This window comes from Dendrobates tinctorius, unplaced genomic scaffold (assembly GCF_039654945.1).
Source record: "Dendrobates tinctorius isolate UK_male_01 unplaced genomic scaffold, ASM3965494v1 ptg000016l, whole genome shotgun sequence".
Taxonomy (NCBI): Eukaryota; Metazoa; Chordata; class Amphibia; order Anura; family Dendrobatidae; genus Dendrobates; species Dendrobates tinctorius.
In genome coordinates, this window is record NW_027361684.1 from 32467998 (window position 1) to 32486117 (window position 18120).

General features: G+C 42.2%; 1 protein-coding gene across 3 annotated transcripts in view; it reads left to right on the forward strand.

The window, feature by feature from the left end:
- The window catches only part of CUX1 (cut like homeobox 1), a 441317-nt gene that overhangs the window by 125666 nt on the left and 297531 nt on the right, over positions 1-18120 (forward strand). For all 3 annotated transcript variants that reach the window (XM_073565621.1, XM_073565622.1, XM_073565623.1), the window contains exon 3: positions 10272-10319. In XM_073565621.1, coding sequence (XP_073421722.1) covers positions 10272-10319 — 48 coding nt within the window. The remainder of the gene's footprint in view (positions 1-10271; positions 10320-18120) is intronic.

The window sequence follows — 18120 nt, forward strand, 5'->3', positions numbered from 1 at the left end:
TCCACGGCCAGCGTGAGCACTGATCTAGTCCACGGCCAGCGTGAGCACTGATCTTGTCCACGGCTAGCGTGAGCACTGATCTTGTCCACGGCTAGCGTGAGCACTGATCTAGTCCACGGCCAGCGTGAGCACTGATCTAGTCCACGGCCAGCGTGAGCACTGATCTAATCCCTGGCCAGCGTGAGCACTGATCTAGTCCACGGCCAGCGTGAGCACTGATCTAGTTCACGGCCAGCGTGAGCACTGATCTAGTCCACGGCCAGCGTGAGCACTGATCTTGACCACGGCCAGCGTGAGCGCTGATCTTGTCCACGGCTAGCGTGAGCGCTGATCTTGTCCACGGCCAGCGTGAGCACTGATCTTGTCCACGGCCAGCGTGAGCACTGATCTTGACCACGGCCAGCGTGAGCACTGATCTTGACCACGGCCAGCGTGAGCACTGATCTTGACCACGGCCAGCGTGAGCACTGATCTTGTCCACGGCCAGCGTGAGCACTGATCTAGTCCACGGCCAGCGTGAGCACTGATCTTGACCACGGCCAGCGTGAGCACTGATCTTGACCACGGCCAGCGTGAGCACTGATCTTGACCACAGCCAGCGTGAGCACTGATCTTGTCCACGGCCAGAGTGAGCACTGATCTTGTCCACGGCCAGAGTGAGCACTGATCTTGACCATGGTTGCATGACGGGATCTGCTCATTTCTACTCAGTACTTTACAATGCATGTCAATGGGAAGGCTATAAAATGCCTAGAACTCTGGGTGTTTTTTTGTTTTTCATCTCCAACATTTCCTCCTCATAAACACCAACATTTTCTTCACTTTATGGTTGTCAAAAACATCAGGAAAAAAAAATCCAGGAAAAAGACAGTTTGGAAACAATTGCTGCTAGCAATGCCTTAGTTTTACAAAACCCCAGAGAAAAGGAAAATTTCCTGAAGCGTCTTCTGCTTAAAAAGGGTTGTTTCTAACCACTGGTTAAAGAAGTAGTGTGAACATGCCCTTACTTTCCGCACCAGCTTTGTTAAATATTTGTAATGATTAGCTTTACACTAGTTATATGGAGATGTATGTCACTGAGGAATGGAATGTGGGGCTCTGCCTCCTTACTGCGTCATTGCCACTGCTCACAAAACCGTCTGCCTTGTAAAAAGGAAAATATATCTGTAAATGTATGGTGAGATAGCTTTGTCCAGTTAGAATGAGTATTGCGGGAGTCTTTATGTGGCGTGGAGTATTGATTACTGGAATCAATACTCCGATGATGCTCCCATAGGCTCTATTAAACAGTTAATTGGAAAGTTACATCATATAGAGGCTTCTGTCCAAGCTGCCGGGATCCTCGCTTGTAGCAGGACTTACACTGAAGCCATAATATGTAGTGTAGACCTGCTCCGCTCCTGCTTTCATTGTCTCTCCTACGCACAGAGTGATCTGTAATGTACCCAGTAGTGATCAGATGGGGCTTATGTCTGTCCTGCCCGCCTGATAATGGGAGCCAGTGCGCTATGGAGTTATCACTACTACCGGTGTACGAGCGGGGACATGTCCTTGTAGGTACAGCTTTAGCCGAGTCCCTAATCTCATACTTATGTGCATAGATATTTGGGGCGTTTTAATAATAATAATATTCATAAATGACATTTATATTATATACGTGGCTGGTATGCACACGTATGTCTGAGTTATATGGGTTTGGGCACACGTAATTAGGCTTATGTCTATTAGGGCATATGAACACCTTGTGTGAGGATAAAGAGCTACAATGTTTAAGCCTTCTTGCATGACTTGTTTGACTCTTTGCATGCCTATGGCTGCCCAAAATGCTCTCCCAAAAAAAATTGCTCATCAACAGGGGTTAGAGAACACAAGGAACTGATCATCTGCGGAGAGGTCTTCCTACCTTCAAAGGAATTATATCGGACACCCTGTAACCAGGCCTAGGCATTGTAGTTGTGGGAGACATCTTTTCGGCATCATGTAGCGCATTTACTTACATCACTGTGCAGCCTGCCGATTAGCCCCAAATTAATATTGGCCAGATGGACAAAGTTGGATATTGCATGTCTCCATCCCATGTCCCCTTTCAGGGCTGTGGAGTTGGCCATGCTAATGATAAAACAGATGCCCATAAGATAGTCACTTGGCTGGAAGCGATCTCTTCCGAGTGCTGATATGAATCATAGAATCGTAGAGTTGGAAGGGACCTCCTGGGCCATCTGGTCCAACCCCCTGCTCAAAGCAGGATTCGCTAAATCATCCCAGACAGATGTCTGTCCAGCCTCTGTTTGAAGACTTCTATTGAAGGAGAACTCACCACTTCTCGTGGCAGCCTGTTCCACTCATTGATCACTCTGTCAAAAAGTTTTTTATAATATCTAATCTGTGTCTCCTCCCATTCAGTTTCATCCCATTGCTTCTAGTCTTTCCTTGTGCAAATGAGAATAAAGATGATCCTTCTACAATGTGACAGCCCTTGAGATATTTGTAGACAGCTATTAAGTCTCCTCTCAGTCTTCTCTTTTGCAAGCTAAACATTCCCAAATCCTGCAACCTTTCCTCATAAGACAGGGTTTTCCGACCGGTCACCATTCTGGTCGCGCTCTTCTGAAGTTGCTCCAGTTTGTTGATGTCTTTTTTAAAATGTGACGCCCAAAACTGGACACAGTATTCCAGATGAGGTCTGACCAAAGAGGAGTAAAAGGCAATAATGACTTCACGTGATCTAGACTGTATGCTTCTGTTAATACATCCCAAAATTGCATTTGCCTTTTTTGCTGCTGCATCACACTGTTGACTCATATTCAGTCTGTGATCTATTAGTATACCCAAGTCTTTTTCACATGTGCTGTTGCTTAGCCCTATTCCTCCCATTCTGTATATGCTTTTTTTCATTTTTATTGCCCAGATGTAGTATTTTGCATTTTTCCCTGTTAAAAACCATTCTGTTAGCTGCTGCCCACTGTTCCAGTTTATTTATATCTTTTTGAATCCTCTCTCCTCTAGTATTAGCTATCCCTCCTAGCTTTGTGTCATCAGCAAATTTAATCAGTTTACCCTCAATTCCTTCATCTAAATCGTTGATAAAGATGTTGAACAATACAGGGCCCAGGACAGAGCCCTGTGGTACCCAACTTGAGACATTCTTCCAACTTGATGTGCAGCCATTTACGACCACTCTTTGGGTCCGATCACTAAGCCAGTTATGAATCCACCTAACAGTTGTCTTGTTCATTCCATACCTAATCATTTTTTCAATGATTGTGTGAGATACTTTCTCAAATGCTTTGCTGAAGTCAAGATATACTATATCTACAGCATTTCCCTGATCCACCCAATCAGTGATTCCGTCATAGAAGAAAATTAAGATAGTCTGACATGACTTATTAGTTACAAACTCATGCTGACTCTGTTTAGTCACTTCATTCTTATCCGGGTACTGACATACCTGTTGTTTAATAATTTGTTCAAAGATCTTTCATGGTATAGAAGTCAGACAAACCGGCCTATAGTTGCCTGGGTCCACCTTCTTCCCCTTTTTGAAGATAGGAACAACATTTGCTCTTCTCCAATCTTCTGGGACTTCTCCTGTTCTCCAAGAATTTTCAAAGATTATGGAGAGGGGTTCAAAAATTTCTTCTGCTATCTCCTTCAGTACTCTGGGGTCTAATTCATCTGGACCTGGAGACTTGAATTCATTTAGGTTAGCTAAGTGTTTCCTCACTATCTTTCTGTTTATAGATATCCTGGATTCTTCTATTCCCTTAATAGGACAGTGAAGAACAGTTGATGTTACATTTCCTTTCTGAGAGAAAACAGATGCAAAATAGGAATTTAAAAGTTCGGCCTGCTCAACATCCTGTCTTACCATTTCATCATTTTCATCCTGTAAAAATCCTATAGCATCTTTGACTTTTCTTTTACTTTTGACATATCCCCAAAATCCTTTATTATTGCTTTTGACGTCTCTTGCAAGCCTCAATTCATTGTCAGCTTTAGATAATCTGATTTGTGCCCTGCAGGTTTTGCAGACAGCATTATAGTCTTCTTTAGATATGCCTCCCTCTTTCCATTTTGTAAACATTTCTTTCTTCCTTTTTAGCATGTGCTTAAGTTCTGTGTTCATCCATCCTGGTTTCCTTAAACGCTTCCTATTCTTACCTCTTTTCGGAATTGTTAACAATTGTGCTTTGAGAATTTCATTTTTCAAGATTTCCCATCCTTCCTGGACATTTTTGTCTTTAAGGATATCAAGCCATTGGATCCCTCCAATTCTCTTTCTGAATCCCTTAAAATCTGCCTTTCTGAAATCTAACCTTGACGTCTGAGTCTTCACAGGTCTTCCTCCTCTAGTTATCCAAAATTCTAAAATAGCATGGTCGCTACCTCCTAGGGTCCCAGCCACTTTTACCTCCTCAACCATTTCCTCCCTGTTTATAAGGATTAGATCCAAGGTAGCAGATCCGCTTGTTTTCTCCCCTACCTTTTGGAAGATAAAGTTGTCAGCAAGAGAGGATAAGAATTTCCTTGACCTGTTAGTTTTGCCTGTGAGAGATTCCCAACAAATGTCTGGATAGTTGAAATCTCTCATGACAACTATGTCATATTTTTTGGAGAACTTGGCCATTTGATGCATAAAGAGTTCATCCATATCTTCAGCTTGCACAGGCGGCCTGTAGTAAATGCCTACAATGGTGTCCTTTCCATTATTCTGTCCTTGTATTCTTACCCAAACAGTTTCCACAGAACTCCCAGTCTCTGAAGCTTCAATCTCTGTGCAGATATACGCGTTTCTAACATACAATGCGACACCTCCTCCTCGTTTATCAAGTCTGTTTCTAGCAAATAAGTTGTATCCTTCTAGCCTTGTATTCCAATCATGTGTATTGTCCCGCCAAGTTTCAGTGATTCCAATGACATCATATTTCTTTTCCTATGTTAGTAGTTCCAATTCTCCTTGTTTGTTGCCCATGCTTTGTGCATTATTTATTTTTATTTATTCATTTAGTATAGAAACATTTTAGTTTGGGATTGGTTTCTCTTTCTCCAATATTTTTATTATTTAGATTCTTTTGTCTTTGTTCTTCCTTTCCACTTCTAATAGCAGAGTTCTCAATCGCATTTGCCAGGTGTATGGCTTTTTCTGGCCTTTTGCTTCCCTTCCCACATTGTTCTAGTTTAACCCTTTCTGTCATGTGACGTACTATCCCGTCCATGTGCCCTGGGACTTAATTCCCAGGGACGGGATAGTACTGATTATCACAGCTGACACCCGGCACAATGTGTCAGGGGCGGTCACGGACCCCCCCGACATGTTAACCCCTTGCACACCGCGATCAAACACGATCACGGTGTACCAGGGGTTAAAGGGAAGCATCGGCAGGGAGGGGGCTCCCTCCGTGCTTCCCTGAGCCCCCCACAACAGCGCAATGTGCAGCGCTGCTGCGGGGGGGCTCCATCCCTGCAGGTCCTCGAATCCAAGATGGTGTCGGGGACCTTCGGGGGCCTGCAGGGAGCTGGCTTCCTCAGTGCCTGCAAAGCGCAGGCATGAGGAAAGCCTGTGCAGTGCCTGTGACAGATCACTGATCTGTCACAGTGATCTGTGATGTGACAGATCAGCGATCTGTCACATGACAGGTATGTCCCCCCTGGGACAATGTAATAAAGTTAAAAAAAAAAAAAAAAGTGTGAAAATAATTTTTTAAAAATCGCTAAATTAAAAAAAAAAAATATTCCCTAATAAATTCATTTTTTTGGAAATTAAAAAAAACAAAACAATAAAAGTACACATATTTGGAATCGCCACGTCCGTAACGACCCGCCCTACAAAGCTGTCCCACTAGTTAACCCCTTTAGCGAACCTTAAAAAATAAAAATAAAAAACTAAGCAAAAAATGATTTATTATCATACCGCCAAACAAAAAGTACAATAAAGCGCGATCAAAAAGACGCATCTAAATATCCTTGGTACCGCTGAAAACGTCATCTTGTCCCGCAAAAATCGAGCCGCCATACAGCATCATCAGCAAAACAATACAAAAATTATAGCTCGCAGAATAAAGCGATGCAAAAATAATTATTTTTCATATAAAATTGTTTTCATTGCATAAAAGCGCCAAAACATAAAAAAAGTCCTAAATGAGAGATCGCTGTAACCGTACTGACTCGTAGAATAAACAAACCACTTTATCAATTTTACCGCAGGCGGAACGGTGTAAACGCACCCCCCAAAAGAAATTCATGAAACGCTGGTTTTTGTTCATTCTGCGTCCCAAAAATCGGAATAAAAAGCGATCAAAAGATGTCACGTGCCCAAAAATGATAACAATAAAAGCGTCAGCTCGTCCTGGAAAAAATAAGACCTCACATGACTCGGTGGATCAAAATATGTAAAAATTATAGCTCTCAATATGTTCTGATGCAAAAACTATTTTTACAATAAAAAGCGTCTTTTAGTGTGTGACAGCTGCCAAAAATAAAATCCCGCTATAAATAGTAAATCAAACCCCCCGTTATCACCCCCTTAGTTAGGGAAAAATAATAAAATTAAAAGAAAATGTATTTATTTCCATTTTCCCATTAGGACTAGGGTTAGGGCTAGGGTTAGGGCTGAGATTAGGGTTAGGGGTGTGTTGGGGTTAGGGTTGGAGTTATAATTGGGGGTTTCCACTGTTTGGGCACATCAGGTGCTCTCCAAATGCAACATGGCGTCTGATCTCAATTCCAGCCAATTCTGCGTTGAAAAAGTCAAATGGTGCTCTGCCATGCGCCCAAACAGTGTTTTACCCCCACATATGGGGTATCAGCCTACTCAGGACAAATTGCAAAACAACTTTTGGGGTCCAATTTCTCCTGTTACCCTTAGGAAAATAAAACATTAGGGGAAAAATATCATTTTTGTCGAAAAAAATGATCTTTTTATTTTCACGCCCGGGCGTTATAAACTTCTGTGAAGCACTTGGGGGTTCAAAGTTCTCACCACACATCTAGATATGTGCCTTAGGGGGGTCTAGTTTCCAAAATGGGGTCACTTGTGGGGGGTTTCCACTGTTTAGGTACATCAGGGGCTCTCCAAATTCAACATGACACCCGCAGACCATTCCATCAAAGTCTGCATTTCAAAATGTCACTACTTCCCTTCCGAGCTCTGCCATGCGCCCATACAGTAGTTTTCTCCCACATATGGGGTATCCGCATACTCAGGACAAATTGGACAACAACTTTTGGGGTCCAATTTCTCCTGTTACCCTTGGGAAAATAAAAAAATGGGGACTAAATGATCATGTTTGTTGAAAAAATACGATTTTTTTTTATTTTCACGCTTGGGCGTTATAAACTTCTGTGAAGCACGGAGGGGTTCAAAATGCTCACCACACATCTAGATAAGTTCCTTGGGGGGTCTAGTTTCCAAAATGGTGTAATTTGTTGGGGGTTTTCACTGTTTTGGTACATCAGGGGCTTTCCAAACGCAACATGGTGTCCGATCTCAATTCCAGCCAAAATCGTCAAATGGCGCTGCTTCCCTTCCGAGCTCTGCCATGCACCCAAATAGTGGCTTACCCCCACATGTGGGGTATCAGCGTACTCAGGTCAAATTGCACAATAACTTTTAGGTCCTGTTAGCCTTGGAAAAATAAAAATTGGGGGTGAAAAGATCATTTTTGTGGAAAAAATAAGATTTTTTAATTGTACACTGTACGTTATAAACTTCTGTGAAGCCGTTGTGGGTTCAAAGTTCTCACCACAGTTCCTCGGGGGGGGTCTAGTTTCCAAAAATGGGGTCACTTGTGGGGGGTTTCCACTGTTTAGGTAGATCAGGGGCTCTCCAAACGTGACATGGCGTCCGATCTGAATTCCAGTCAATTTTGCATTGAATAAGTCAAACGGCGCTCCTTCCCTTCTGAGCTCTGCCATGCGCCGAAACAGTGGTTCCCCTGCCCACATATCAGGTATCAGCGTACTCAGGACAAACTGCACAATAACTTTTGCAGTCCAACTTCTCCTGTTACCCTTGGTAAAATAAAAAAAATTGAATCTGAAGTATTTTTTTTGTGAAAAAAAGTTAAATGTTCATTTTTGTTTTTTTAAATATTCAAAAAATTCCTGTGAAGCACCTGAAGGGTTAATAAAGTTCTTGAATGTGGTTTTGAGCACCTTAAGGGGTGCAGTTTTTAGAATGGTGTCACTTTTGGGTATTTTCTATCATATACACCCCTCAAAGTGACTTCAAATGTGATGTGGTCCGTAAAAATAAAATGATGTTGCAAAAATGAGAAAACGCTGGTCAAATTTTAACCCTTATAACTTCCTAACAAAAAAAAATTTTGGTTCCAAAATTGTGCTGATGCAAAGTAAACATGTGGGAAATGTTACTTATTAAGTTTTTTGTGTGCCGTATCTCTGTGATTTAAGGGCATAAAAATTCAAAGTTGGAAAATTGCGAAATTTTCAAAATTTTCGCCAAATTTCTGGGTTTTTTTCACAAATAAACGCAAGTTATTTGAATGAAATTTTGCCACTAACATGAAGTACAATATGTCACGAGAAAACAGTGTCAGAATCACCGGGATCCATGGAAGTGTTTCAGAGTTATTACCTCATAAAGGGACAGTGGTCAGAATTGTAAAAATTGGCCCGGTCATCAATGTGCAAAGCACCCTTGGGGGTTAAGGGGTTAAAGCACTCCTGATGAGTGTAGCAAGGCGACTTCCAAATACATGTTTTCCAGTCTTCGTAAGGTGCACCCCATCTCTAGCAAGTAGTCCATCGTATAGGTAATTCACTCCGTGATCCAGAAATCCAAATCCTTGCTGATGGCTTATTCCTTGTTCCATGGCCATCCACTGGGAGGGTGGAAGAGAAGACCACCTGCGCTCCCAGTTCTTTCACTTTCTTGCCTAAGTCTTCAAAGTCTCTGCAGATGGTTTCCAGGTCATTTCTTGCGGTGACATTTGTCCCCACATGTAGTAGCAGGAATGGGTAGTCCTCTGTAGGTCTGAAGAGTCCTGATATCCTGTTTCCATTGGGAAGAGTGGATGTATCAAGCGCTAATAAGTAAACTACCCGATCCTTCTGTCCCCTGACATCCAGTTGGGAGGTCCTCATACACTTCCTAGTTTCCTGTATAAGTAAATATACAACAGTGCATTTAATAAATTAGTTATATACCGTAATATCAATATTTTTCTTTCTTGGAGTTAGGTGGAGCAGTTCTATAGGCTGCACCCAAAACTGACTTTACGGCCCTGTCTCCATTTACTGTAAATGTTCTTGTCCTCTTAAAGGGAATCTTCCACCAGGTTTTTGCTATATAATCTGAGAGCAGCATGATGTAGGGCCAGAGACCCTCATTCCAGCGATGTATCACTTAGTTTATTTGGGTGCAGCAGTTGTGACAGATTCAGGTTTCCCTGCTGCAGATTTTGCAGAGCTCAGATTTTTTTGTACATGCAGTTTAAAACATCTGTATTTTTTTTGTCATTTGGATATTCAATGATAATACTCATATCTATTTTTTTGTTTTTTGTGACACGTGGCTTCATTTTTGTATAATTGGCATTTTTTTTTTCTTTTTTTTAATTTATCTGTCAGTGGGAAAATAAAGGAAATGTGTTCTTCACTCCTAATATTGATTTCTCTTAAGTTCACTTACTTTGCATTTTGTTAATTACTAAGAATAAACCATTGATACTTCCATTTTTGAAAGCGTTCTTACTTTGGAGCATTTTTTTTCCGCCCCTGCTTATAAAGTTTGCCCAATACTGTAAATATATATTTTTGGTCATATTCCTATATTAAATGTGTGTTCCGTCACATGAAGGCTGTGTGCTAGAGTTTGGGATGGGGGGGGGGGGACGACGACGGGCATCTCCTGCCAAAATGGGGCGAGTATGGGGGTGGGGAGTGAGGCACTTGGCTGGCGCTTGCCTTTAAAATAGAACTGGAAATGAAGTCCGGCCACCAGAGACTTCGTGCTGCCAAGATCTAAACGTGGCCTGCTATTCTGCCGTTCGCTTGGATCAGTAACAAAAGTAATAATTTCACTGCCAGAAATGTAATTCTGTGGGGTATATTTAGGATGACTTCTCCTATGAGATCTATAATGTGGGCGCATGCCATATTTCCACGAGCATAAGAGTCTTCTATGGGGGTTTGATTTGCCAAATGGAGGCAGCGCCAGCTAACGTCTGGTGAGCGGGATTGTGAGCGAGATGTCATTTTGTTTCTGCCGGCTTTACACAACGCTAATGATTGTCTCTGTTCTCCCATAGGACTTGCGCAAACAGGTAGCTCCGCTGTTAAAGAGTTTCCAAGCAGAGGTAAGACCACTTTAAGTCTGGCGCCGTCAGCACAAAACGTTTATTGCTGTTTATTGAGGGAAGTTTTACGATGATTTTATTATTTAATCCGTAATGAATCATTCATCTTCAGCCGAACGCCTTCTATGTGTCATTTATCTGCTGCTGTGTAATTACCCCCCTCGCAGTCCTTAATATCTGCTGTGTAGACCGTCTACACATAGTTATCCCTCACTGTCACAGCTTGTGTGTGATGGACCGGAGGACATCTCTCTAAGGATTTGGGTGACGTATGAAAGCAAATATTGGGATTTGGGTAATGGTTTGGAAAGAGCCTGGTAATGGGCCGTTATGGTCTCTTAGACCTTATGGACTTGTGTGTGTCCGATTTTACATATCCATGCAAAATGGGTGATTTTTGTGTGCTCGTTTTTTCTCACTCAAATGTCTGATTCACAGATATGAAGACTAGGACATGCGCTGGATTTTTCTCTACTCAGGCATCCGTTGTCTGTCTACTGATGATGAGCCAATGTGCTCGGATAAGGAGTTATATGAGCATGCTCTGAGTGTCTTTGGCACGCTGGAAAAATATGTTTGCGTCCCCGCGGCTGCATGTCTCGTGGCTGTTCGACAGCCGCAACACATACAGGGATTACCTAACAAACAGGCCATCCCTGCATGTGTTGTGGCTGTCGAACAGCCGCGAGACATGCAGCTGCAGAGACTCGACCATATTATTCAATCACGGCAAAGACACTCGGTTAGCGCCCGAGCATGGTGGAATAACACGTTATCTGAGCACGTTGGCTCATCAGCACTGTCTAGCCCTACTGACTTGTTCAGGTCTTTGTGCTGTACGTTTCTAAAACAAACAGCACATGGAATAGCGGAAAACATCCATGAGAATAATAATATAATATATTTTTGGTGCCCAAAATGTTGTATTTTGTGATTTGCTCTCTATACTGCTTGACCGATACCCAACATCATTGTTTTTGTTGAACATCTCACCTGACTGTAAAGTGAACTCCCCTCGTTTGCACTCAAAACAAAAACCCTCCTTCTAAAGCCCCCGTCACTCTACCACTCAAGGAGAGAAGGTTTCACAATCATCATAGGCAGGGATTCTTTACTGTTAGAGCGAGACTTTGGACATCTCTTCCATATCTTGCTGTGATCATCCATTAGTCAAGTTCTAGAAAGTCCCGGGTGCAATTCTGTAAAAAAAAAAAAAAAAAAAATTTTGTTAAAATTTGGATAAGGAGATGCTGGGCCCACATGATTGGCTCTGCCTCCTCATTGTAATGATGAACCGGGTTCTCTGGGGTCGGAGCACTGATTGGATAGCAAAACAAAATTTATTGGTCAGCACACCTGTTAGTATAAGTGTAGCATGTAGGTACACATTCACGCTGTAGTAACACTAACACTTGTAAAAATACGGAGTACTTATTTACCTTTTTTTTTTTTAATTAAAAAAAAAAACATAAGCCATCCCACCATGACAAGGTGTACCCAATCATGATGGTCCAATGTCTAGAATCTCACCTCGCTATGTGCCAGCAGGCCTCAAAATAGATGGGGGCAGACGTGGCCCTGGGCCTGACTGATTGAATAGCCATGGTTTTTTCTCACCATTAAATGTCATATCCACTGTATAGAGAAAAATATTAATAATTTTAGTTAATCGCATGCTGGATGCTGGCGAACATGCAGTGATCTGCTTTTCTTTGCAGAGCAGACATTAGAAATGTCTTTCAGACCTGCTTGTCAGGTAAAGAGCAGAACTTTTGCAATAGTATGGCAGTATTACAGAAGACAAACCTCCTTCTACAAAGAGAAAAAAAAAGTTTAGCTGCCAGAGGGGGGAGGAGATTAATTCAGTCCAGAGTCTGTTCCCAGAAGCACAGATTAGCAGTAACAACTATGGGTTACTTGGAAACAAGAAACAAAAAGTAAGCTATTTTATATCCAGAAACACTGCAAAGTTGTACAAGCATTTTCTGGTGGGCAAAACATTTTAAGTTTGGGAAAAAAAAAATGGATAACTATCTCATTATATATGCTTAACAGGAATATCCCACCATTAAATATTATATTCAGTGTGTGGAACATAACAATTTTTGGTATTCTCATGCTGGATGTTGGAGGACACACATGCTCTGTCACCTTTACCACAGCCCGTTCTCTGCACAGTTGTCTTCTGTTCTGCAGAGCAGCCATTAGAAATGTCTTTCAGCTCTGCTGATCGTGTAAAGAGTCTAGCTTTTTCAATAGTATGACATTGTAACAGAAAACAACCTCCCTCTACAGGAGAGAAAAAGAGGTTAGCTGCCAGAGGAAGAAGGAGACTGATTCAGTCCAAAGTTTGTTCACAGTAGCTACAAGGGAATACTTTGAAACAAGAAACAATAAGCTATTTTACGTTTAGTATAAAATGATTCGTGGGATAAGCTCTAGGCTTTCAGTAGCTTCATTTTTTCAGCATTTAGTCGTACAGTGGGAAGATTGCTTATTTGTGTCTGCATTCACCATTCCATCAGGCGAGTTCGAACGACAAATGCATTACACAATTACAAGTAAGTGACAGAAGAAAACACGGAAGGAGTATAAAATGGCCAAGACGTCTTTTCTGAGTTCACGGCTGTCACTTCCTCCCGGTGGCACCAGAGTCGGGCTGACGAGTAGGCGCAGACCTCATTGTGTGCCTTGCTGTGTTTTTTTCCCTTATTCCCTCTCAGACCAAACTCCATTTTCTAAATGGAGACCGGAGCACAAAACTCCCATAGCTTCTGCGAGGAAGCGGCATTTTTTTCCCCACTACATGCTTTTCTTAGTCAGTCTACCTCCTTGAGGGAAAAATAATCTCTCCATAATGCGGCGGCTCGCGTTGCCAGCTCAGTAAATTCTCATTCATTCTCTTCGTTGCCGAACGCACTCGTGAAAGTCAATATTTCATCGCAATCATCTCCGTTTCAAATGTCAGCCCTTTGCATAGCCAATTGAGGAAGTTTGCCATATTAGCTTCCTGCTGCGTTCCAAAGCGCCGGCATGCCAGGTAGAGCGCGCGCGCGGTATCAAAGGTTCCCTGTGTAAGGCTAAACACCTAATTAATAGGATTCCGTCTAGCAGGTTCACTCAATGATGGCTCTATTAAGGGCGCTCTCACATCTACCATTCTGTTTTCAGGCCAGCTCCATAATTGAAAACATATTTTCTCCTCCCGAGCTGCAGCTGGTTTGGTTCTGCTCATGCAGAAAAGGATATAACCTTGCATAACATAGGAAATGAACGGTTGAGAGAGAAGCCAAATTCAATTTCAGTCAGATATTTCGAGGATAAGTCCATGATCTATGGAAGCAGGGGAATGAAAAGTGTGTGTGTGCGCGAGGAAAGGAGCGCATTCAGCAGTCTATTAATCACAGCCGGCCTGGACTCTGCTGCTTTGTGCTCTCACATTAGTAGGGATTCTTCTCCGAAGGCTGGAGAGGGGCCAGATATGGGCCGAGTTAACCTCTTAAGCATCATCCGCTACTTGCTGCTCAATGGATGTTACGTCGTGAAATACAGTTGGGTGCTGCTGCCAGAGGGGGGAGGAATAAAATAAAAAGCCTTGTTCGCAGCCATCTCGCACACAGAAACACGTGTGCCTGTAGTGAAATGCAAAATGTGGAGCGCGCCGGGACAGGTCGGGCTTCAGCGTCGCCACTCCATACCCCTTGGATGTATGTGTGTGGCGATATTTGATATTTGCACATATGGTATCACTGAGTCGAGTCTAAACTGAGGGCCTTTTCTTTTGGTTTGTAAAAGAAAAAAAATGTAGCCTCTTTCTATAAAAAGAAGCTGTATTACACATTAGGAAAATGCTTATCTAGAAGAAGAATGACCGCGCAGCGGGACCCTCCGTATGGGAGGTAAATGTGCCCGTACTATGCTTCTATAGGGGCATGTGCCTATGGATCTACTTCTATTGCTTTGCATAGATTACGGTATTATTAATCACATGTGACGTATTATATTTATACATATGTGTATGTATGTGTATATATGTGTGTGTGTGTGTGTGTGTGTGTGTGTGTGTGTGTGTGTGTGTGTGTGTGTGTGTGTGTGTGTGTGTATGTATATATATATATATTTATTTATTCACACATTTTTGTATGTATAAAAAAAGTCCGCTTTGCGTTTTAACACCTTCCTATCTTTTGTGTTTTATTTATTTTTTTCCTAGAAGTATTCTGTCACCAGGTTTTTGCTATCGCATCTGAGCAGCATAATGTTGGAAAAGGGACCCCGATTCCAGCAATGTATCACTTACTTGGCATCTTGCTGTCACATTGATAAAATCACAGATTTCTCTGCTGCAGATCTAGCAGTTCTCTGAATGCTGAGCCCTGGATAACCCCGCCCACATCACTGATTGGTAGTTTTCTGTGTACATTGTGCAGTCAGAAAGCTGCCGATTAGTGGTGTGGGTTGGGTTATACAGAGCTCATGTATATGCCTGACTACCTGGCTACAGATTTACTAGTCCTCTGATTATTATCTCCTGCTAATAATATAGTGATCGTATAAAAATGACAGCAAGCAGCCCTGTAAGTGACACATCACTGGAATCAGAGTCTCTGTCTTCACATTATTCTCTCAGATTAGATGGTAAAAACGTAGTGTTGGATTCCCTTTAAATCATGAATTAGTCCATACCTTCTTGTTATCTGGAACATGGTCATTCATATATGAAAAAGCTGGAAATTATCCACCAGATGTGTGAATAATACTTTGTGATGGACTAAAAATGAGAAGTCTGACTGTAAATGTCCACATACGTATTGGATTAACGTGGAGGACCCAGGGATCTTTACAGAACGGGACGACCATCTGGTTTGTTTGCCAGTATATCCAATGTAACACTTTTTATGTATCGGTGGTTAAGCAGTGACATTCAGAAAATATGAAAGTTCTGCGTCTTCAAGCATTTGTTAGAAGAATCACAAGATTCCTGATTTGTGACGTGGATGAATAACCCATGGCAGCGCAGAATCTGGTGCGGAGCGCTCTCCTGCTGAGGGCACTGGGACCTTTTATTTTGTGCAGATTCATTGGAATGCTGTGGGGTGAAGTGAGGACAGTGGAAGCCGTGTGTGATGCTCAGGATGGCACCGGCTGCTTTCGCTGTGCTAGTAGTGAGTCCGCGCTGGATTATTCTAGTGCTATCTGCTAGTGACTTGGAGCAGGGGATCTCATGGAGCATCTTATGACTTTAGGAGGCTTAGCTCTTCCTTATAAACTATGCATTACTTAAACATTTCTGCCCAGAAGAGGACATGTGGCCAGGCCAATGGAAATGACTAGTTTGTATAAACCTAGAGATTAGGTAGTTCTAGAGGGGAGCAGCAGATTAGCGGGGGAGAGGAGCAGCATGACATGTGTTTATAGAAACTTTCTTTCGAAGTCTTTATTGTCACTGGTATTACTGGTTGAGAGTGGTAATATTTCAGTCCTAGGTCTGTTTATTGTTGGCAGGTCTCATTTTGAAACTTGACTCCTGCAATCCTTGAGGTCTTCTTTAGTGAACACTTATGGGTATGTTCACACAGCGGATTCTTCCTACGAGAAATTAAATGTGTTTTTGCTTTATAGTCTGCAGCAGAAATCTCAGGCTGGCCCTAAGAGATCTTCTACAGATTTGCAGTGCTGTGAGTCCGCCCGTGGCTATCCACCGCAATATTCAGGCCCGCACGACCTTGTGTCCATCATTACTCTCTTTACAAATCCGTCATGGAAAAATCATTTGGTGTCAAGTCTGTCCTAGTATAGACCGATTCCCCCTAGAAATACGCAAATATACTGACAACTGGGTGTTACTAGTCCCTTTGTCCAAAGGGGTGTGTCCCTATGCAGTTTGATAGTCAGCTCTGATAGGACAGTGTCAGAGAATAGGGGCATCCTCCAACTGGTAATAGCCAATTATTCATTCATAAATTTCTGCAAGGAATAGCTTAAAGGAGTTGTCTGAATTAAAATTTTATTTTCATTTTAAACTTTATTTAATGTCATAATCTAACGTTTTCTCTAAGATACTATCCTTCATTCACTACACTATCTAACTACTTTTAGTAATATTTTTTTTTTTACTACTTTCCTTTTGATGAGGCTTCATTTGAGAGTGCCAGAATCCCTGAAACAAAGCATCATCAGTGACGTCACTTGTGGGGGACGCCGCTGGTCTCTACTCTCTCGTTCTTTACTTACAATGTGTAATGACAGTGCGCTCTGTTGCCGGTTCGTCACTTCTGATCAGAGTCGGCGAGAGAGAGCACTGTCACTGTGCACTGAGAAGAACAGTGATAGGAATTTACTTAGCATGCGTCAGAATTGACAAGTGACGCATGCTTAAGAGAGCAGGGTACCAACCCAGCCCCTGGAACGGAGGTCTCTGATAACGCTTTATTAGAGTATCCTAGCATGCACTGGGATTTTTGTACAAATCGTCATTAAAGAGGAAGTCGTCGGAAAAAAAATAAAGCAGTTAGTGTAATTATGAAAGGATAGACAATTTTTAATTAAAGTATATTTGAAAAAGAGATTAGATTATGACATTAAACAGTTTAGGACGAAGTTAAATTTAGTTTTGGAAAAACCCCTTTAAAGCAGAAATATAGGAGAAGACACTCATGAATAGTTGTTTTTTTTTTTTTTTTCTATTGATAAGGTTTTCCTAAAACAGACATGTTTAATAAACACTACAGTGAAGATTTGAGTTTGTGGGTTTTATTAGTCACCTAGGCAGGTTAACAATGCAATAGTGATAAGCGAACACTCTCGGATAAGGTGTTATCCAAGCATGCTTGGGTGCCAACAGAGTGTCTTCGGCATGCTCGAAAAATATGTTTGAGTCCCGTCGGCTGCATGGCTGTTCGATAGCCCCAAAGCATGCAGGGATTGCCTGTGGTTGGTAGTTCCACTGCCGCCATACCAGGGGATATCCACTGTCTCCCAACTTTTGATTGGCCCACAGCTTTTGCATCTCCTGTATAGTCTACAGTCACAGCCCATGTCCTCCAGATGATGGATAACGCTACCGTAGCACATGTATCCAGCTCCATCCGTCCTTCTGAAATTGAGCCCGGCTTTCGGAAATCACCTCAACTCTCCCAAAGGTAACTATGCATTGGTAGAGATATTTTACCATGCATTGGTAGAGGTATTTTGCTGTGCATTGGTAGAGGTATTTTGCTATGCATTGGTAGAGGTATTTTGCTGTGCATTGGTAGAGGTATTTTGCTGTGCATTGGTAGAGGTATTTTGCTATGCATTGGTAGAGGTATTTTGCTGTGCATTGGTAGAGGTATTTTGCTGTGCATTGGTAGAGGTATTTTGCTGTGCATTGGTAGAGGTATTTTGCTGTGCATTGGTAGAGGTATTTTGCTGTGCATTGGTAGAGGTATTTTGCTGTGCATTGGTAGAGGTATTTTGCTGTGCATTGGTAGAGGTATTTTGCTGTGCATTGGTAGAGGTATTTTGCTGTGCATTGGTAGAGGTATTTTGCTATGCATTGGTAGAGGTATTTTGCTGTGCATTGGTAGAGGTATTTTGCTGTACATTGGTAGAGGTATTTTGCTGTGCATTGGTAGAGGTTTTTTGCTGTGCATTGGTAGAGGTATTTTGCTGTGCATTGGTAGAGGTATTTTGCTGTGCATTGGTAGAGGTATTTTGCTGTGCATTGGTAGAGGTATTTTGCTGTGCATTGGTAGAGGTATTTTGCTGTGCATTGGTAGAGGTATTTTGCTGTGCATTGGTAGAGGTATTTTGCTGTGCA